We start from the raw sequence: 22,114 nt of genomic DNA on the forward strand, positions 1-22,114 counted from the left end.
TTTTTGAAATTTAAGAACTTTTTTGAAGTACAATGTTCATAGATTTTGTCAGTCTCAATTAAATGCCTTAATGATTTTCAATTTGCATGATTTTTTGCAAGGATGATCTCTAAATGAAGATGTGAAAACTAGATGGTTTGGATTGTTGAAAAAAAATTCGTAAGAGACCCTAAATGGTGCCCTTCAATAGAAGGGATATATATTGTTTTATTTCTTCATAGCTGGATGACTTGTTATATATGTGTCTGTCAATTCCATTATGTTATATGTTAGTCATACAATAAAATATTATGTTAATCAATAATTAGAGGTCGTAAACATGATGATATAGGGACTAATTCAATCATTTATATATAAAGTTTAGGGTTTTGTACTTGATAAAGGAGTAGGGTGTAACTTTGTGCAAAAAAAAAAAAGAACGTCGGATATAAAATCTCAAAAGGGGTTAATTTCCCTAAAAGAAAAGGGGATACATATCGAAAGGGTAAATTAGGTTGTGTAGATTTGGAGGAAGCTGTGAGTCATTTTTCTTTGTGGGTGGTTTTAAAGGTTGAGTGGTCAATTTAAGGTGGGGTTGGGGTTGGGGTCGTTACAAGGCACAGAGCAGTGACCAGTCCTAGAAGAAGGAACAAAAGAGATCTGTGTATCACGAGTCCATAGCATCCAAACACAAAGGGCAGATTATAAGAGAGCCCCTGGACCCCTTTTCAAATGGTCGAGCCATTCACATGCATCATCAAATAAAAGTGAATATCCAAAACTGGTCCTGGTCCTGGTCCTGGATAAGATCTCATCACCAATTAATTTGTTTGTGCAATTGCAATATTGCAATCCAGAGAGAGAGAGAGAGAGAGAGAGAGAGAGAGAGAGAGAGAGAGAGAGAGAGAGAGAGAGAGAGAATGTTGGAATTGAAGTATAATTAAAAGAGCATATCGATTGGGCAGAGTAAGCTGACGAAAATGGAGTCACTTTGTATAAAAAGAAGTGTCTGAATATGAAAGAATAAGAATATAAAAGATAATTCCTTCATGCGTATAAGATTCGGGGAAGAAAGAATATGAAATATGGAAGGAGACACAAGTAGTGATAAAATGACGGGTGGAGTTGAGAGCTAAGCTTTATATATGATTTCTTTTCATGCATGGCCTTTAATCATTTCAGTCTTAATTGGGGTAATGACAGCTAACAAGTTGATGCCATATTATAATTAGTGAGCACATGACAAAAACAAGGGCTGCGTCTCTGGATCTTTTAGCCAACTCATCCCTATTATTTGTAAACTCACCCACACTTGCAATTTAAGGTCTAGTTTAAGACTAGCTAAGCTTCGATTGAATTATTATTTTGGACGGGACAAGACTTGGATCAAACTGAATTTGAATGACGTACGCATACGAGTATTTTATCCGTTATTTGGTATAATATATAATTAAGATTCAACTATATGTTATTTCAAATTGTGATTTATAAGTAAAGAGAAACAACTCGTTATATACCCGTTACATCATTTCACGTACCTAACAACTCAAGCGGTATTGGAATACTTGTATAATTAAAAGGGGTTCTATTGGATATTTGCTCCACGCACACCTAACGATTTTGGTCGTATATATTGTATGAGTTTGAAATTGGATAAATACGATCATGCGCGTAATTATAATATTATATCCACCAGAGGAAGGACAAAAAGAAAATCATATAAAAAAAGGTATTCAAGGATATACAATTTGTTAGTTTTTTGACATGTATAAGTTTCATTATTCTCTCATGGCAAGCCAAAGTTTTACATGCATCGATGCGACAAAGGAATGGTCATTGTCGAGGACAATGAGGTCGACCTTCTGTTTTCATATTGTATAGATATCTTCTCTCTCTCTCTCTCTCTCTCTCTCTCTCTCTCTCTCAAAAATAAAGATGACCAATCAACAAGCTAGATCCATGATCATACACGTGTACTATATGAAACTTTTGGACCATCACTTTTTGCCAAATGGATTTCCCTTAAGAAAGACAAAATTTACATCTTTTGATGCCATATATAATTACTTTATATACAACAACATTGTTGATAATGAAGATAGTAAATTTAAGAAAATGTACAAAGTGGCAAGTTTAAGAAAAGTTCAAATAATTTTTTCCTAATTTAATTGTATTTATTTTTCCTTTTTAGAGGAGTTTTTGTTTTTGTGTCTTTTATTTATTTATTTTTACATTTTCCCTAGCTATCAAGATTAACCCAATTTATATTTTTTCAAAGTAGGTTCAAATAACATTATTTGAGGATCACTTGGGGACTAAATTGTCATATTTATACTTGCAAAATATCACCCAAACTAAAAATTAAATTTCAAAACCAGAGCTGCACATTTTCTTAGTTGTTTAAGAAGTTATCAGGGTGTGTATGAATGGAATTTTTTTATGAAGTCTAGACTGTGTTACCAATTGATTCATGTTATCAGTTCTTAAAAAAAAAAAATTGAGTCATCTTAGAACATGTCAATTAATGTAGTTATTTTAACTATATCCCAAGTTTATGAAATATCAATCATATCATTTACGTATATTATAATATTTGGATTAGTAACATCATGTGACAGTGTGATCTGCACACTCAAGAATTTTTGAAAAAAATATCTTAAAAATTATTTATAACTTGTAAGTTTATATGATTAAGCGATGCTATTTGTACCATATTTACTGTATACCTCTTTAGTAGAGAAGAGTCCCAAATACGATAGGTGAGGTTCACCAATCCGGTGTAGCAATGTAATTAGTAATATGTTACAAATAATATTACTGTAAGAGGTGAGTGCTTGTGTTTGATTTTTTATTTCCTCTATATTATTTGTATATTGAATCTTTTACCAAAAGGCATTGCGCCAAAATAGTACTGCTCATGAAAGGAATGATTCATGGTAACAAAAGAAGAAAGAAAACTGAAACTGTCCCCCCCCTCCCCAAAAAAAAATGATTTGTTTATGATATGCGTGATATGATGATGATGATATATGGCTGCCCGTGATACATATATATATATATATATATATATATATTTGAGGGATATTTTTAGAGTTCCTTATGATATTTTTTTAAACAAATAAAATCATTTATTTTTAAGTCTACATTCATAGATCATCTTTATAAAAAATTAGAAAAATTGAAAATCGTTTTGATATCCAATTGTGTCATACAAAATCAATGAACACCGTGGTTGAAAAAAATTCTAAAATTTCAATAATTCAATTGAGTGGTCAAATGATATTGAATTCAAGTTATTTTTTTGTAAAGATAATATTTAAATGAATATATACAAAATATATAGTTTGGATTAAAAAAATACAATACATACTAGGCTCTATAAGGCATCCCTCAATATGAACATGTTGATGAGTTATGTGATGATAAAGTACTCTACTCTAATCCTTAACCTAAAAAAAAGATTAACTGCCATCCGATCCCACCCTTCCCTCCCCTCCCAGTCCATGACAAAATCTCAACTTCCACATACAGACAACCCGTTGGCCGGCTAACTTCACATGCCACCAAAACGCAACTCATACACATAAAGCACACCCACAGCAGCCCCTCCTGCTCCGTCATGCTTCTGCTCCTCCTTTATCTCATCATCATATCATATATCAGATTCATTCACCCTTCTCTCTCCTCTCTCTCTCTCTCTCTCTCTCTCTCTCTCTAATTACCTGATCAAGAAAAAGCAGCAAAAGGGAGATATGAAAAGGGATTACACCCTTTTGTAGCTTAAAAAGGTTTGTTCAATCTTCTGTTGCCTTATTGCACCATCCACCTAGCCCACCTAGCATTCTAGCTTTTGCTGATACACATCTATCCATCTCCTCTGTAATATTGTCACTTTCCACCAGTGGTTCTGAATTTCCATCAGAAGAAAAAAGCCTGAAATCAGTTAGGATCAGTCTCTTTTGCCCAATTTGACTTCCAATTTATACTCTCTCTCTCTCTCTCTCTTTTCTCCTTTTGGGTCTCCTTTTGGGGATGAGAGTTTCAATTCTCCTGATCAGTCCCTTTTCATCCCCCATGTCAAGAACCACCAGCGCCAATATTTTTTCACTCCTCACAGAAAAAAAGCTGAACCCTCTATTTTGTTTCCATTCGTAAGTTTTGCAGATCAATTCTCCCAACCCTCCTGCTATCACCAATTTTATAGTTTCCCAATGCCAAAAACCCTACCCACTACCAGTCTGGTCTCTTTCCTTCTGAACACCTCCTCACAGTAACTCCATCCTCTTCTTCTTCTTTTTCTTTTATTTACTTTCTTTTTTTCTGAATTAAGTACTTCCCTTTCTCAATGATGCAATTTACTGAGGCTCCACCCCCAGCCTTGCACCAAATTATCACCGCACCATTTTCCAATCTCCCCATGATGAACAAGAACCAAACCCACCGCACCCGCCCCTGGCCCGGCTTCCCCACCTCCGCAAAAGCCCTCGGCACCAACTTCGGCGACGCCAATTGCATGGAGCAGCTGCTTGTCCACTGCGCCAACGCCATCGAAACCAACGACGCCACGCTCGCCCAGCAGATCCTCTGGGTCCTCAACAACATCGCCCCGCAAGACGGCGACAGCAACCAGCGCCTCACCTGCGCCTTTCTCCGCGCCCTCATCGTCCGCGCTGTCAATATCGGCAGCTGCAAGCTCCTCGCCGCCATGGCCAACTCCCAGGCCAACTTCACCATCCACACTCACAAGTTCTCCGTCATCGAGCTCGCCTCCTTCATCGACCTTACCCCCTGGCACAGGTTTGGATTCACAGCCGCTAATGCCGCCATTCTTGAAGCCGTTGAAGGGTATTCTGTCATTCACATTGTTGACCTCAGCTTGACCCATTGCATGCAAATCCCAACTCTCGTTGACGCCATTGCCGGTCGTCAAGAGGGTAATGTGAGCCCTCCGCTGTTGAAGCTCACCGTGGCGGGTTCCACGGAGGACGTCCCCCCAATGCTGGACCTCTCCTACGAGGAACTGGGTTCCAAGCTGGTAAATTTCGCGAGGTCCAGAAATATAATTTTAGAGTTTAGGGTCATCCCGTCCAGTTATACGGACGGATTTGCCAACCTAATCCAACAGCTCCGAGTACAAAATTTAGTGTACGCTGAGAGCGGTGAGGCGCTTGTGGTAAATTGCCACATGATGCTTCACTACATTCCTGAAGAAACATTGACCCTTCCGTCAATCAACTCAAATCCAAATTTAAGTAGTTGTGGTTCGAGCAGCTCTTATGGTTACGATGTAGCCTCATCCTCTTCTACGAGTGCTAGTTCGTCCCTCAGGACAATGTTTCTGAAAGCCCTTCGAGGTTTGGATCCAACTGTTGTGGTTTTGGTGGACGAAGATGCAGATTTGACATCAAATAATCTAGTTTGTAGATTGAGGTCGGCCTTCAACTACCTGTGGATCCCTTATGACACCGTGGACACGTTTCTGCCGCGAGGGAGCAAGCAGAGGCAGTGGTACGAGGCGGATATGTGTTGGAAGATCGAGAACGTGATAGCGTACGAGGGGTTCCAGAGGGTGGAGAGGGTTGAGCCGAAATGCAGGTGGGTGCAGCGGATGAGAAACGCCAACTTCCAAAGCGTTTCGTTTGGGGAAGATGCAGTTTTGGAAGTGAAGGCCATGCTTGATGAGCATGCAGCTGGCTGGGGGTTGAAGAGAGAGGAAGAAGATGTTGTGCTTACATGGAAAGGTCACAATGTTGTGTTTGCCACTGCTTGGATGCCTGCTTGAAATTGACAAGTTTGAATTTCTCTCATGGATGAGATGATGAGATGATCTGACAACTTAATTTATATAGAATTAATCTTCTTTTTTTTCCTTCTTCTCTTAGCTAATTTTAGTTATTAATCATCTTCTTCTACTAGTATTTTAATATATGGTAGATGATGAAGGTTGGTTTGTGCCAATAACCTTAAGACTCCCTCCCTTTCTTTCTCTGCAAACTGATTATTTTTTCTTTTCTTTCTTCAGATGAATATCAGGTGTAATTTTTTATTTATATTTTCACAATTATATTCCATCTTTTAATTTCCAACTTAAAAAACAAAAAAAGTGTTTAGTCCTCGAACCTATTTTGCTTTCTCTGCAGTCAGGAAAGGAATGCAGAGAAAGGAAAAAGAAAAAAAGAAAAAAGAACAGTTGAGCAGCAGCATCGTGCATTAAATGATAATTAATTAGCTTCTGTCTTGTTTAATTGCGTCCAAAACCAGCTGTTGGAATTCTTTTGAATTATTTGCTAATAATATCTGCCTATGGCCTGCTTCTTTAAACTGTCTTACGTTTTATAAAACAAATATTTGTGGACCAACTGTAAGTTGGCTTCGATTGTACGGGGAATCTGAACAAGATTCCACAAAATTATGATTGGTTTCACAAAAGGAAAATGAATGTCTCACAAACTTTCAATTTCGCGCACTTCGATAGGAGACTATTTCGATCTAAAACCTAGAAAACACTTCTGTTTATTTTGGCAAATTTCCATGTGTGTCTGTGTCTATAATAATTATGTCCTCTCTTTTCAGATAGTCTTATGCTATGTCCAAGTTTGGATTCATGCTGTCAAATATAAACCACTTTCGCAAATGTGGATTACAGTTAAGCGGCGCGTCTGTCCTTTTGTACTTCACTTTGATTTTCCTTTTTATACATTAGAGTAGTTTATATTATCACTTGTAAAAAATGTAATTCACATCGAGGCAATAAGGAATACTTATAACATATTCTTCTGTTTACTTTCCACCCGAAATAATTCTCAGTAAAACTCAATTTTCCATTATACAATCCAAGATTAGCCAATTTATTGTTTTTGTATATTTTCGTTTGGGGCTTCAGATTGTTAAAAATAGATTATAGAGCCAAACTAAAGTTGGTAGGAAACTGATTTGTAAAGCGGAACAAAAACACATGAGTACCTTAGAATGCTAGGAATTCATAGGTGGAACTTTGTGTGGGTTACGTGGCTAACCCAAACTCAACTTGACTTTTACATTTCGAGTTGGGCTTTGGTTTGGGTTTGTTTGGGTTGAAAACTTAACCCAAACCTATGACGGATTCGAATAAACTCAAGTTACCCAATTTTATTGGATTGGAGTCAACTCGCAAGCTCAACCCTTGCATTTTTATTATCCAAAAAGAAAATAAATATTAAATCGTTTAAAAACTGAGGAAATTAAAATTGAAGGAACAAACCAAGTAGTGAATATAATACTTTGAAGTTCTTGGAAGAAAAATCACAAATTTGCTATCAAATTCAAGCATGACCATCACCCAACTTTGGATTTTTCTTTAAAGAGCTTCAGTGTATAAAATTAAGTATATGATTTTGTTTCCTAGAGGCTAAAAATTGTATATAACCTTCATTTTTATTATCATGCAATAAAGCCAAAACCCCAAATCTGTAATCATGAGTCCTAAAATTATTTTTGAACACCCATTACTCCATTAAATGATCAAAATATACTATTTTAGACCCCTAGATCATTTTGATCAAAACTAAAAGAATCCAAAACGGAGTTTTTGAAAAATTTGCCTTAAAGATTGAATACCATTTAAAGAGTTAAATGAATAAAATAGTGATTCCGTGACTCACACGTAATTTTTTTTTAACGAAAATGTTTCCTTCCGGTCTTGAGAGTTGGTGGCATTTTGGCACAAAGCTTAGTCCATATGGTAAATTGGCACGATGACAAGTTTAGTTCGTCAAGTGACACTCAATAGTAAAAATTCAATAGTATTGTTACAATTTTCCTCAAGTTTATATTATGTATATATGTAACTTAAATTAATATGACAATGATCAAGTTGAAAGTATGTTTAGATTTATACAACATGTATGAGTTGAAAATAAAATAAAATTATAGATAATTTAGATTGACATGCCAAAGAAGTGACAAATCTGAAAAAACAAAACAAAAAAATTTTGAGATTAAGAAATCGTGTTAAAATTGAAGGAAAATTTTGCCCTTTTACAACTTTGGCGGAAACAAAAAAATAATTGGTGGGCTGATAACCAGCAATGCCCACGTGTGCTTGTGACCTGGGAGTAAACGAGTACGTATGAACTCTTACGATGATTGGCAGTTTCCTAAACGCACGTGCCTTTGACTCGCCTCAACCTAAGAAGCTTCTGAACAGCGTATTGCCTGCTAGCCCTATGAAGTAGAAGATGCCGTGATCGAAGAATTACAGTTCCGTGCAGTGAAGCTCAGGGAAATCCTGCTTCGTAGTTTCTGAATTCAGGTTGGTTCCATTTTCTGTATTTTTCTTGGGTTTTTTCGTTTCAATGTCTGAATTGCTTTATTGGGTTCGATTTTCTTGGTCAAATTCTGAACTGGGTCTACGAAATAAATTGAATTTTTCTTACTTTGAAGTCTTTTGAATCTAAAGGCTTGAGCTTAAGTTCTTGAAAGTTTGTTGTTTTTCTTTTGGATTAAGTTGGGTGAGAAAATTCTGTGCTATGCCTGTAATTGGGGTAGTTGAGTGTTTTGTTAGTTGAATGAAGTTGAAATGTTTCCTTTTCAGCTAACTCACTATCTGGGTTTTTGTACCTTTCGTTTCGAATTTCACTGTACTACAGCTTGTTCCAGCAGGTCAATTTTATTTACTGAAATTAGCTTGGTAAAAAAAGATCAAACAAAATCAATTGGGGTTTGGATTTGAGATGTAGAATTTGGGTTTGTTTGGTTTTTATAATATATAATTCTGTGCAGTTTATACTATAGTTATGTTTGGGTTTATCAATGGGCACTGTTGACAAATTTTTTTAAAGCTTAAATTCACTGGCGAGTTACGGTGAAGATGAAAACAAAAGAATTTATAAAAGTATAAGGAATAAGTGGTTGGTTTAGATTTCTAATTCAATGAATTTTGGTTTTGATTTGAAACCAGAATGCCAGCAAGCAGGCAATTTTCTCGGATAGACACTTTAGAACTGAAAGCTCAGATTGAGAAGAAGATTGGGAGCCAAAAAGCGGGAAAGTACTTTAATCTTGTTACAAGATATTTGAGTGTCAAGATTAGCAAACCCGACTTTGATAGACTCTGCATTGCAACAATTGGGAAAGAAAATGTCTGTCTTCATAATCATTTCATCCGTTCAATACTCAAAAATGCATGCCTTTCAAGGACTCCCCCACCAAAAGAGAGCAACATTGCAAGTTCTCTGAGTGTTAAAGTGCCAAATGGATGTCAAAGAAGTAGTCTTCAACTGTTATGCAGAGATTTTCCCCAATCGCCTCGAAAAGGGAGAACTCCAAATCTTCGCGATCGCAGGTTAAGAGATGGTTTGGCCGCTTTTAGGCCTCAGGGTAAGAACCACAGTAGTGCATGTGAGGGTCCTATCTCCAACATTCAAGAACAAGAAAAGGCAACCGAGCTGCTTTCTTTGGGAAGCAGACCACCTGTCTCTGTCGAAGATGGGGAAGAGGTTGATCAGGCTGCTGAAAGCCCAAGCATTCACAGCATGAGCCCTCTCACAGCTCCTCTTGGCATCTCAATAAATTCTGGAAGGACAAAAAAGCTGTTAATTAAAGGATCAGGACCTGCTATTTACAACGACACTTGTCAGAGCAGTGGTGAGCTACCTGATACTAGTTCTTTAAGGAAGAGGTTGGAGCAAAAGTTGGCGATGGAGGGAATGGGAATCTCAGAGGATTGTGCCAATTTGTTGAATAATGGCCTTGAGATTTTCCTAAAGAGATTAATAAAGCCCTGTTTGGATTTAGCTGGTTCAAGGTCTCTGGATAAACACATAGATCAAGCACATAGTCAAGCAAGTTCAAATGGGATGCGTCCAGTGAGATACATACAGAGACCCACCAGGCCCAGTTCGGCATCTATATTAGACTTCCAGGTCGCAATGGATTTGAACCCTCTATTACTTGGAGAAGATTGGCCAACCAAACTTGAAAAGGTTTGCTTGCATGCATCATAAAACAGAACTGACTGACTAGTACATGTTTCGGCTCAAGCCATAAGTTTTGATAATATTGATCTGACCTTGTTGCTTTGATAAGTGAGCACTGGCAGACAGTAGAAAAGTAGAAGTAATGGAAAATTAGATCAAGGCGTTTAGATTGTATAGGTTCAGAGCTGATTATAACAGATACCTTGACATTGGGAGGTATAGACACATGGGGACTTGAATGTAGCTGTAACAAATAGGTCAGTAGCACTCCTCAACATATATCTATTGTTTTTATTGATTTTATCTTTCTTAATAGAGCTTATCTTCAAAGTTTCCAGGGCTGCAATTGTTGAGTTTCTTGTTACATGTGATTCTAGATCATTATTTGATACGATAACAGTATACTTGTTCCATGTTTGAATGCGGTGTGTGTATGTCTACGTGTGCTTGTGTGGTGTGTGGTTGCTAACAGTATTCATCAACTTTAAGATGATATTTATTGAAAGCTTTTGGACCTTGATCTGCATATGGCAATAAAATCACTTCAGCGTTTTAGTATTACTATGTGAAAATCCTTCAAATCAATTATTTGCCGTACACTCAAACACAAATATACATGAAGCACTTTGAATTAAGTTAGGACTACTGTCAAGCAGAAGCTAAAATTTAAGGTGGAAGGCATGTATTTAACTTCTTATGCGTGTTTAGTACCTATAGCGTATACTTCTGTTATTAATATTCTTTACTGTGTATGGAAGAACAATTCATCATTTAAAAACCCTGCCTTCCCTTCTAGAACATTTGACTGGGAAGAAAAGGGAAAACTCAAGTCCCCGAAATAAATAAATAAATGAAGTGAATCCCCAAAACAGTTACCACCACCAAACACAGATATTTGAAACAAGAAAATGAGGACTAGAATCATCGTTATATTATGTAAACTTTTTTTGGGGGGGTGCGGCGGTGGGGGGGGTGTGTGGGGTGTGTTGAGTGGGTGGGGGGGTGGAAGATGGAGTACGCAAACCCAAATGCTGAAGGAAATAGATATGCTTGAGTTGTGATTTAAGGAGTTGAAAAAAGAAAAAAACATTGAGTCAAGTCTTCTTGTTATTGAGTGTTGCAGACAAATTTACTGACTGTTATGTGCACCTGAATGCTCATTTTAGAATTGTGGAACAGTTTATCTTCAGCTTTTCACAAATCTGGGTCCTGTTTCTTTTAATTTGCACTCTCCCCCAACGATTGGCTTCAGCCAACTTCCCTTCTAGGTTATGTATCAATACAAATAGAATATATTGTAAGTTATAACCAAATTGACTTTTTTTTATCATTCATCATACAGCTTGTGCATTTAGGGATGAAATTTGAAAGGGGAATGCTAGTCGAGCCCCTACAAAGAGCACGAATAGCTCTCCCCTTTCAAAAATTGGGATTCAATAGTTTTAACTTAAGCTTGCTGAGCTATTGTTTTGCATGGAGAACATTGCTTTCGAAACCAGGTACACCCTGAGCTATAGATTGATTGAATCTGTGGTCCCTGGCCCTATGAGTAGCTTGTTTATAGGGCAGCCATGTTTACCACAAAGGTTGCGCAAATCCCCCTCTTAGTGCAAATTTTACTTGCATCATTACAGATAAACACAAGGGCATGTTGCATACAAATAATGCGAGTGAAGGTCTTGACTGTGGACTAATGTGATCATATATCAAGATGGGGATTGAAATGGATTTGTATAGATCTGTAGAAGATGACTTGTTAATTGTGATGTTTTAGACTTTTCCTTCACTAGCAGCCAGTGGTCAAGAACCTACCCTACAATATCAATCATCTGTTTGGGAAATGAATTTAGTTCAATAAACAGCGTATTGGCCGAGTCTAATAGTATGGGCTTGGAACTGGGCATTAAAGTGATGGATTGTTTACCAAACCCAAAACAAAAAACAGCTTGCAAGCATTTCATTGCATATGGGGTCTCACCAAATTAAGATGAAGATTAGCAAACAATGATGCATGCACGAAACCATCAAGGAACAGTAGAAAGTCTGGAGGATAATGACAAGCTAAGCATCTTGAAAAATCAAACCTCCTCTCTCAAAAGAAACAAAAAGGAAAAATCAAATCTCCTTCAAATGACTCAGCGTTGGGGTCTACATGACCACAAAAGAAAGACTTATAAAATAATGCACAAGACACAGTCAAAAGTCTTCTTTGTGCAAATTAATTTATAACGAGAATCTGGAAATTATTGAACAAATTGAATGGGGCTCTCAAGTCCAGTTGTCTCACTAATATTGCAGATTTACATCTTGCCATCCTAACCATTATTACATATACCGCCAGCTAAATAAAATAAAATGATTCAAATTAAAAAACAAAACAGAGAAAACCCGAAGCTGAATTTTAGTCAACATTCAGTTTGACCTTCAATGTTTTTTTTTAAAAAACCCAAAAATTTCCCTCTTAGTTAAGAACACTACAATCGCTACGAATATTTCCTTTATTACCGGTCTTGACTCCGACCCGGCCCAGCTTGGTCATCGCGGTAATAAAAGCCTGTTGAAAAGCAGCGTTGTCTTTGGCCCAGGTTTTTACCGTGGGCTGAGATCTTGCGTCCGTGAAAAGGACCTGGTCTGAGGTAAAAAGGCCTTGCCCAAGTTCAAGATTCTTGAAATAGACATTGTCAAAGGTTCTGGGCGTGTTTGGGTCCATGTTGATGGCTATGTCGGGGTCCACATTTTTTGGACACATCTGTTGGAGTTGAGTTGCATACGTTTTGTTCAGACTGGGGTCCACTGGGTTCCCTGCGCTGAAGCTGTAAATCCGATTGGAAAACCTGTCGCAATGAGAGAATCCAACGGTGTGCGCCGCTGCAAAAACATGATGCTGCTTATTAGCACCATAAAAGTTATCTACACAATCTTTGTTAAGGATAACAAGTCGTTGGTGAAAAGTTTTGTAAAAAACACAGTTACTAATAGCGCAAAAAAAGTCATTAAAATCTCAAGTGTGTGATGTGTGCCAATCGAAAGACAATTATTAGGTGGGACGCTTAGTGTCAAAATCCGCACACTTGATAAATTCATTGATTCGGTTATTAGTCACGTCACTTATCTGACCACACATAAACAATGTAAATCTTCTGTATTTAGTCCCTATGGCCTCAGACTAGCTCATCCAATGCCGGAGAGCTCTATTGTTTATGTTTGTGGCCGGATGGATGACTTGGTCTAACCGTTGGACCAAAGCATTTCTCCCCGCACACACAACACCCATCACATTATGATTGGTCAATAGAGACACGGTCTTACCTGAAAGAGCGACCATGTCAGCCTGGGACAACCCATGGGCAGCAAACATGGAATTGAGCTGGTTCAAATTGAAGGTTGGCTTGGGGAGGTTCCCATCTACATTTTTAGAACTTGAACTTAGTCCGTCCAATCTCCCCAACTCAACTGCATACGAAGGTCCACCAGACTGCATTAAATAATTAACACGTTTAATTATCATTAACATCAACTGAACCATCAAATCCCACCCTTAATTGGTACAATAATAATAAGCAGCAGAAGTTAATGTGATCATGAACAAACCAGAACAATGACATCTCTGGTGGCCAAGGCAAGAATATCAGCACAAGAGACTTTGTTTTTGCACTGAGGAACTGCATCAACTGCTGCTTTGGCTTTGATCACTGTATCAAAACCATCTCCAGCTAATGACAGATTATCTGGATGATCCTTCTCTGCTTTGTTGTTTCCAGTGGAAGCAACTAAAACCGAAGCATCACAACCCTAAACCATTTTATTTTTCACAGCAAAAAAACAAAGATCAGATTTTGATCGAAACCCGAGTTAAAAAAACTTGTCAATCTTTGAGTTTCTTATGGTAAATTTAGCAGTTGAGTTACCTGGACAAAGCAATCATGAAAAAAGAGACGGATGGTTGCTGGGACTGTGACAAATGTTTGTTGAAATTTTTGAGTGACAACATTTTTTACAATGTTTTCGACGTTGGGGCAGACGTTGGCATAGAAGTTTGTTTTTAGCTGCGCCGATGTGGGACAGAGAAAGAGGCACAAACTAAGGCAAAGCGACCAAACGAGTATAGGATTGAGCCTACCCATGTGAGCAGAAATTGAATTTAGCAGGACACAGGGGAAGAGAAGAAGCAAAGGTCTTTATATATTTTGAATGAGAGACTGAGATTGAATGGTGTGGTGGCTGGAGAAATATATATAAAAAGAAAGAACTGGATGATGGCTAGAATACTACTGAAGTACGACCTAGTGCTACATCTTGTACACATGTTATAATATAAGTAGATATTTATTAATATTATTTCCTAAAAGGAGAGAAAATAAATCATGTTGTCCACCTATATTATAACACGTATACAAGATATACCACGTGATCGTACTATTGTAATATTCTATAATTTATCCTCCTCATAATTCCATGACCTTATGCGAGTTGGATTAAGCATCTTTCGTTTTGATGTAACAAAGAAGGTTCCTATTAAAGCATGCATGTAGTGTTTGAAAGAGACCTTGATTTGTGGCTGTCAAATTGCCAATTTGCTTCCTTTGTCCAGCTATTAATGCCTGCAAACTTGGTCCAAATTTCTGAGTTTGTGCTATAATTTGAATATTAATTAATTAGAGGAAAATAAAAACAAAAACGTGGTCCATGTAAGAAACACCCTAATAAAGATAGAAAGTGGGTTTGGAGGCTGCTAAAATAGACAGACGTAAAATGGAACGTAGAATGCACGTTAAGGTTTCTGTGGGCTGTGGCTTGCTATACCAGAATAGTGGTGCTGGACCTGCCACTTGCCACAGATCTTTCTTATTCTTAGTTGAAAACAAAACATGATAGTAGGTTTGTAGGTTTGTAGGTTTGTAGTTTGTTACATATGAAAAAAGATTGTTCTTTTGTTTACCCTGAAAACAAAAGGATTGTTGTTTTTTCAGGTCAATAAATAATTAACAACAGAATCTTATCTTTATAGCGACATGGGAATGGCCAATTACCAAGATGGATCATGCTGAATGTATTTTGCTGACTAGACTAATGAGAAAGTTGACCCAATTTTGAGATGAGTACCAACTAAATTGCTGTATAATAAAACGAACGAAAATAATTGCTCTATTTTATGTAGCTAATATTAGGTATTGATCTCGTCTATATACGCGTGAATGGCTTATAATTATTTATTATAATCGCAAATTTATACAGAGTGTGAAACGATGACTCATAATTTATAAATGAATACCAAGTCAGTGTTTGGCCTAGAAGTATTAAACAACTATGGAGTAATCTCTCTTCCCATTTTCTAATTGAAGTTTTCTGGATCATATTCATGGCCCTGGAAAAAAATAAAGAGAAAAAAGCAGGGTTTTGGACGGTCCAAGAGAATATTATAGTTGTCACTCAAAGACAGGATATGATTAGAAATTTGGGATATCATTCATGCACGTAACTTAATTATTATGTTATATTAATGATAATGTTTCTCATTCATGGTGTCAATTATTAGTTGCCATGTTGTTGTCTGACCTAGGGCAGGTTTGTTACTCTGGTTTCGACAAAGTCTTCGTTGATTTCCCCAAAATTACTAGTTACTTGCACAATTTATAAAAAGTTGAAATAGTTAATAAAATGAACACAATTTGTGGGAATTTCATGAAACTGAAGGATAAAAAAAACAAAAAGGAAAAAGTGAGGAAATGATGATGGAGAAATTCACAAACGTGTGCTATGAGGGGGAAATTCACAGATACTAAAAGTTTGGGTCAATTCAACTAACACCCTATTGATCATCAGAATTGTCCACTACTCGTTTTTTTTTTTTTTTTTATTTTAATAATTAAACAAAATTTGAGAGAAAGAAATTATAAGTAGAGTACCCACAAAGAAACCAACATCTTATCTTATATATCTTGTCTGGTTTTAAAACTGCATCTTATATTTATTTGTCTTAAAGTTAAAACCAAGAAATTCTGATGAGAGGAACTGATGGCTTGAGTTTGATAGATGGTATAGCACTTGGGGCTACTACTAGCAGCCACAAGAAACCCTACACAAGACAACACGGAACAATAAATTGCGCACTTTGCTCAAGTCAAGATGTGGGCCGGTCTTCTATCTTATAATTCAACTACGTCTATTTTGGCTTCTGAGCGTAGATAGGCCACGTCACAAATTCAAAGGTGAGATGCTCCAAGTGGAAAGTTCATTTAATTTCGTTTAGAAAAAAGTTTAGTATTGCCACCCGAATGATTGTTGTGTTCTACTTACTCCATTAAATTTTAATTTGATTTTGAGTTCCCATGTTTTCAAAATTCGTAAAAAGTTATTTTTAAAATAACTTGCGTGAATTTCATATCAATATGAACATTAGAATATTACAACGTTTCGAAGATTCAAGAGGATTCAAGACTAAGTTGAAACTCTAGAAGGCAATATAAAACATAAAAAATAATTCAAGGGGACATATGAAATTTTCGCTCTCTTTAAAATCTTTAGGAGAATTTTTTATTACATTGAATGAAATGAATGACTCTTTTTTTTTTGGTTGAAGAAAATGACATTTTAAGAGTTTATGACAGTACACCAATCGTTAAAATGACACCCATTCAATCATGGCCAATTTTAAAATGACTCATTGCCACCCCTTTTTTAAAAAAAAAAAGTCCAAATTTTCAACTATGTTACAATCAAATGGGCCCAAATCTCCTTTAGTCTTTCCCATATATTGAGTTTCTAAACTCGATCTAAAAATAAAAAGGTTGAGTTTTAAAATGCTTCCTAAAGTATAAAATGGGCTCGTCTTTCAAGCTGTTCCCAAGCCTTAGTCTCTGTAACTCCAGAAGGCCAGCCCATTAAGTCCAATGTGTTTAGGAGTGTGACCTTCCTGCCCATGACCAATTTGCTCAAGAAAAAGGAAGGTTAGCAATGTCTACACGAATATGTCACGGCATACTAGCACGAATAATAAACGAGTCGGGATAATGTCAAACACGACTGACTTCATTTTAATGGAATTGTAAGTATTTAGGATTGAGTGAACAATTATTTATAAATAATATATAAATAAGAGGGTGTAGTTTGGAAATAAAGAAAACTTAGTGCTAAATTTTCCATTCACTTGACGCATGAATCAATCCAAATACGACATGATTACAAACGAACGTGATTACGATTCATGATTCACTAATTTCAAGCACAGAGAAAATGACTTGATACGTACACGACTCGTTAACATAAAGTATCACCCATAAGAAAAGGATAGAGCCCTTGTTGGACCTATAGAATGGGCCTGGACCATTACAGCCAAAGGAGAAGCGGCCCCACATCAAATCCAAAACTCACCAATTGAGCAACAAAAACATGACCATAAAAAGTTGTGGCTAGGTAGAACATTGATAATGACCTATGGTGGGGGTGGAAAATTTAGAGAAGCAGACAGAGCAGGGGTTGGAATTAAATTATTTGTCTACACCAATATATCACATATCCGTTAAAAAGAAAAAGAAGAAGAAAAAAGAAAAAAGAAAAATAGGTGCTTCTACCACTAGAAGCTAGGGCAGTACGATTAATTCCGTTGTGACGTTTTGTTTTATAATTATGTGATATAGATATTTCGGGTTTGATAAGGTATTGGTGGGGTTCCTTCCCACTGCGATGCAAGTCAGGGATGTTGAATTATTAGTGTACTGTCTTTTATTTTATATGTATGTAGGCTATGAGGATGCTGTTGAAAACTTGAAAAGGAAGTGTGTGAAAAATCATGGTGATGACATTTGGACCATTTTGCTCAGCTTATTTTCATGGAATACATAGCTAAAAGCCAAGTCTTGAGGTTGGAAGATTTTGAAGGCATGCTATGATGGGTGTGGCCAAAGGTCGGCATCAAGAAACAACATGTAACTGGGGCCTTTTTCTTTGCTTGTTGAGATGAAATTCCACCCCGCTGCCCTCCCTACATTATTGCTTCATTTCCTATTAGGGTATGTTTACTTAAAGCGGGAAATTCTAAAAATAGGAGAATTAACTAATTAGAATTGATCAACTACTCCTCTAATTGACTCGTTTCATAGTTTCAGGGTATACGAGATACTAACGTAATTCGTGTTAATAAACGTATAAAAAGTCAGAAATTGAAATAACTCAAATACCAGTATTAATGTAAACGCACAAAAAAAGTAAAAATTAAAACAATTCCAATTCTCACCCGTCATAAGTAAACATGTTATTAATTCAAGCTGTTAAAAACATTATAGCTAAGGATTTGATACTGTCAGTAGAAGGTGGTTCCGAACCATTGATGACGGTGGGCACAACTCATGTAACTTACAATGAACTCAGAGCCGTACATACAGTGAACTTGAAGTTTTTGAACATTCATTTTCATAGCGAGGAAAAGATTTACTTGGTGGGTTGACAAGCAATCCCATACCATACATGTGGTTGTACGGTCCAATCACACCATGCACTGCATCTAGCCACTGTACCCAGCAAGTTAGCAACTCCACAAATGCCTAAAAGTGGAAGGTGTGCCGTGAGCTATGTGGGAGATAAAACGCCACGTGTACAACCACTAACTCCAAATCACGCATTGCTTTCCATAACAATAATTTAACATTACCTTAGATCGAAGATTCCACCATAGATCATCATTAGCATTAAACAATTTTATAACCCCGACTGTTTCTGTTTGGTTCCCCGGAAAATGGAAAGGAAAAACTATTACTCTTTAGTTTATTGTTTGCTTGGCACTTTAGTTTTATAATTAAGCCCGTGATAATGAATCCAACCAATAATTTGCATTGACAGAAGGTCGTCACCCTAATTAATCTTCTCAACAGATGACAAAATAATTAAAATCAAAACCATGACATGCCCACGTCTCAAGAAGAATCTTAATTAATTTATCTATTAGTTACCTTTATGATTAAAATTTTCAAGAAAAAAGTAGACTAAAAATTTATCAACACGGTCTAACCCCATAGAAATATATCTTAATTTGTAGATAAGAAGTCTCAAATTCGAACCATCATGACATCTTAATTGTGTATATGTGAGAAACTTCACTCTCCCATACTTAAATAAAAAAACTTTTAATCTTTATGGAAAAAGTTGGCTTGAGTAGAAAAAATTAAGGAGAAAAAGTAAAAGGAGAAAAGATAGATGATCATTTAGCTATCTTTTTGCCGTTGTTGTATCTTATAATTGTTTAGAAAAATAACTTTTTGTGTGTGTGTGTTTTTCTTTGGCATCTTAAGTCAAACACGCATGCTTTACATAATTTGTCTTTCCCTGTTTTTACATAATCCACTTGCACTTTGAAATCTTGCACTATTATTACTTATCGTTTTATTGGTTGAAAGAAGACGCCTAATAAGCCAAAAGAATATTAGCAGTTTATGGATCAAATTAACCTCACATCCTTGTGTGATTAAGACATGCCAGCGACGAAAAACAAAAAAATAAACAAAAAAATAAGTCAGTAAGCAGCAAAAATATACCAATATTTTTGTGATTCGCTGACAGTTATAAGAATAAAATCTTCATTTACAAATTAGGAAAACTCGATGGTAATACTACTTAATCAATGGCTGAGAATACCTCACGAACTTAGATGCAATTGATGATAGCATTTTTCATACAAATTATTAGATTATTTTGTACACGCCATTAAGGACAGTAGCGAAACTAACTTTCATTTTTTGAGAAGACCAATAATTACGAAAATTCATAAATTTTATATGACTGCTAGAGTTCGAGAGGACCACGGTCACTTCGGGTTGACTTGTAGCTCCGCCCTACTAGAGGATATCGGTGTAGAGCATCAATTGTTTATAGTTACAACTTACTAGTATAGAGGAGATGTGAGAACATTGCACCCAAAGTCGTAGTAATGTCTTTTCACATATTTAGGTAGATTCCATAAATGTTTGGTTCATCTTTCATAATGTAGGTTCGTACGTGCGCATTCAAAACACACATGCACCATGTGGTTCATTCAGCCATGCTGCATGCACATATGATAATGCATCCTTCACTCAAGGAGGTCCGGCCCTATAATATAGTCTTCTTCTTGTTATAATTCCTATAGAAATCTTTTTCATTTGTAAAATCTTCTTCAATTCTTTATAATTTGATGAATTTTACCTTCATATTTCACATATAAAACACATTTTATAGCTTTAATTGCAATGAGAATACTAAATCGGAAACGAGGATCTTTCTTTCATCTCATTCTTTCCATGCTGGATAGAATAATAAATCATAAGTAATAGTACAGTAGTATGACCACGTGGTATAACTTGTGTTATAATATGAGTGACCAACATATGATTTATATTTCTTAATTTTAGAAAATAGTATCAATAAATATTCACTTATATTATAACATGTAGACAAATTACACCACATAGCATACTATCGTAATATACTGTAATTACTCATTTGGGATAAGATGTAGAAGCGCAAATTTGAATTTCTTAATAAATGAAATCAAAATATAAAATTAGAACACTTGCCCATAAATAAATAAAAAGTTCGAATATGACCATTAATAACTTTTTCTATGGTTAAGTGTCCGTACATCCATGAATGATGATGATGCACAACTCAAATTTGAACCTGATCGCAATCTCTTTGTTTGGCCAAAAACCCTGATTACAAGTTAATAGTTTTGTTTTTTAAAAACTAATTTTTCCCGTACGGAGAGAACTTAAAAACTGGAAGTGGCATAGATCATAGATGGTGGTGTTGGTTGAGGATCCAGTGGACACCGACATGGCATGGCAGCCATTAGATTCCTTCGCTGAGTCAAGTCTTGAAAACTTGAGACACACTCTAAAGTCTGGGACCCTTTCCTTCCCTCATCGCTCGCAACCATCTGTATTTTACCTTTCTTATGTTGTTATTTCTCTTTACCTGCAAATTAAGGTCTACACATGTGGAGTAAATATTGTGTCATACTAGAATATAGTCACACGATATAATCAACTTTAAATTCTACGAATCGTACTTCATTATTATACAATAATTCTTTGCATTCGCGATATACTGCTTTTTTTGGGTATAATATTGTTATTTGTTTGTAAAAAAGAATGACTCTGCCACATTCGGAACTATACAAGTCTTATTTATTTAGTAACATAAGTTTGAAAAATATTACCCTCCTCTTTGAATTGAAATGAAATTATATTTTGTGTGAATAGTTTCAAATTGTGAGCATGAATGAATCCAGTACTCGTGGGACCAAAGAACAGCGCAAGGAAGTGGCTCAGGCTTTTGCAGCAAACCCAATGGACCCACCGCCCCATACGACTGCACCTCCTCTCCCCGGCAACGCGTGCTTGCGTGTCACCCACCACCAACTTCTCTCTCTCTCTCTCTCTCTCTCTCTCTCTCTCTCTCTCTCTCTCATATAAATAATAAAAAAAATAAAGTAAATAATACATCACGAGATCATAAAGAAAAGTACAAAATACCTGGAGGAGATCACGAAACTCCACACAAACCACGACTTTTTTTAATATATTTTATTTTATAAAAGCGATAATGGGGAATGAAGATTTTCTTACATACACTGTCAATGTGCCATGTGAGTTTAAATATAAGATTATTGGTCGGCAACTACAAGTTAAAATCCTTTTCAACTGATCTAGACTCCGTTGGCACTCAAATCACGACTTTAAAAAACTCGCACTTGTTTTTCATTTTTTATTTTTCATATAATTACATAATAATATTATTATTTTGTTTTAACTTAACATGCAACCCAATCCATATTCCATCCTTTTGTAATGAATGAATTTCCTAATTTTTCATGGCCTTGGATAATAGGATTGGATCTTCTCTTCCAATCTGTCTTCTGCATTATTTCTGCAATATATATTTAAGAATATTGAGGAAATGACAAAACCCACTCCACCAGAAACAGAAACATATTATTATTTATCCATCTCTGATTTCTTCTGCCATCAAATTTTCATGCTCTGTGTTTTATAGTCATTGCACATATTCAGTATTTTTGGGTCCACTTATCTGGACGGTTTGATTATTCTTTACACCCCCACTCACATGTTCAACGAACGGCTATAATCAATCATTGTGCTGTGGGTCTTGGTCTTTGCTGCTTCTTTTTTAGGTATATATCCAACATT

At 36.2% G+C, this 22,114-nt stretch overlaps 3 protein-coding genes across 3 annotated transcripts; 2 read left to right on the top strand and 1 right to left on the bottom strand.

Annotated features, from left to right (window-relative positions):
• On the top strand, positions 3,302-5,937 carry LOC18772728 (scarecrow-like protein 32). The gene has a single exon (XM_007205070.2). It carries the CDS (start codon positions 4,325-4,327, stop codon positions 5,759-5,761), a length of 1,437 nt encoding a protein of 478 aa, XP_007205132.1. The 5' UTR covers positions 3,302-4,324; the 3' UTR covers positions 5,762-5,937.
• Positions 8,012-10,281, top strand: LOC18772130. Its single transcript, XM_007206466.2, has 2 exons — positions 8,012-8,269; positions 8,918-10,281. Exon 2 carries the CDS (start codon positions 8,919-8,921, stop codon positions 9,960-9,962), a length of 1,044 nt encoding a protein of 347 aa, XP_007206528.1. The 5' UTR covers positions 8,012-8,269; position 8,918; the 3' UTR covers positions 9,963-10,281.
• On the bottom strand, positions 12,107-14,166 carry LOC18773443 (peroxidase 73). Its single transcript, XM_007205465.2, has 4 exons — positions 13,844-14,166; positions 13,527-13,727; positions 13,245-13,410; positions 12,107-12,803 (listed from the first exon to the last, which is right to left on the bottom strand). Exons 1-4 carry the CDS (start codon positions 14,057-14,059, stop codon positions 12,397-12,399), a joined length of 990 nt encoding a protein of 329 aa, XP_007205527.1. The 5' UTR covers positions 14,060-14,166; the 3' UTR covers positions 12,107-12,396.

Source organism: Prunus persica, chromosome G6 (assembly GCF_000346465.2).
Source record: "Prunus persica cultivar Lovell chromosome G6, Prunus_persica_NCBIv2, whole genome shotgun sequence".
Classification (NCBI taxonomy): domain Eukaryota; kingdom Viridiplantae; phylum Streptophyta; class Magnoliopsida; order Rosales; family Rosaceae; genus Prunus; species Prunus persica.

What these genes read in the sequence shown, in the direction of transcription:
- LOC18772728 (XM_007205070.2), top strand. Translation starts at nt 4,325, where the DNA reads ATGATGCAATTTACTGAGGCTCCACCCCCAGCCTTGCACCAAATTATC.
- LOC18772130 (XM_007206466.2), top strand. Translation starts at nt 8,919, where the DNA reads ATGCCAGCAAGCAGGCAATTTTCTCGGATAGACACTTTAGAACTGAAA.
- LOC18773443 (XM_007205465.2), bottom strand. Translation starts at nt 14,059, where the DNA reads ATGGGTAGGCTCAATCCTATACTCGTTTGGTCGCTTTGCCTTAGTTTG. An exon ending in TTCATGATTGCTTTGTCCAG is followed by an intron (nt 13,728 to 13,843) that starts GTAACTCAACTG and finishes AAAATGGTTTAG; the next exon opens with GGTTGTGATGCTTCGGTTTT. An exon ending in CCAGAGATGTCATTGTTCTG is followed by an intron (nt 13,411 to 13,526) that starts GTTTGTTCATGA and finishes TATTTAATGCAG; the next exon opens with TCTGGTGGACCTTCGTATGC.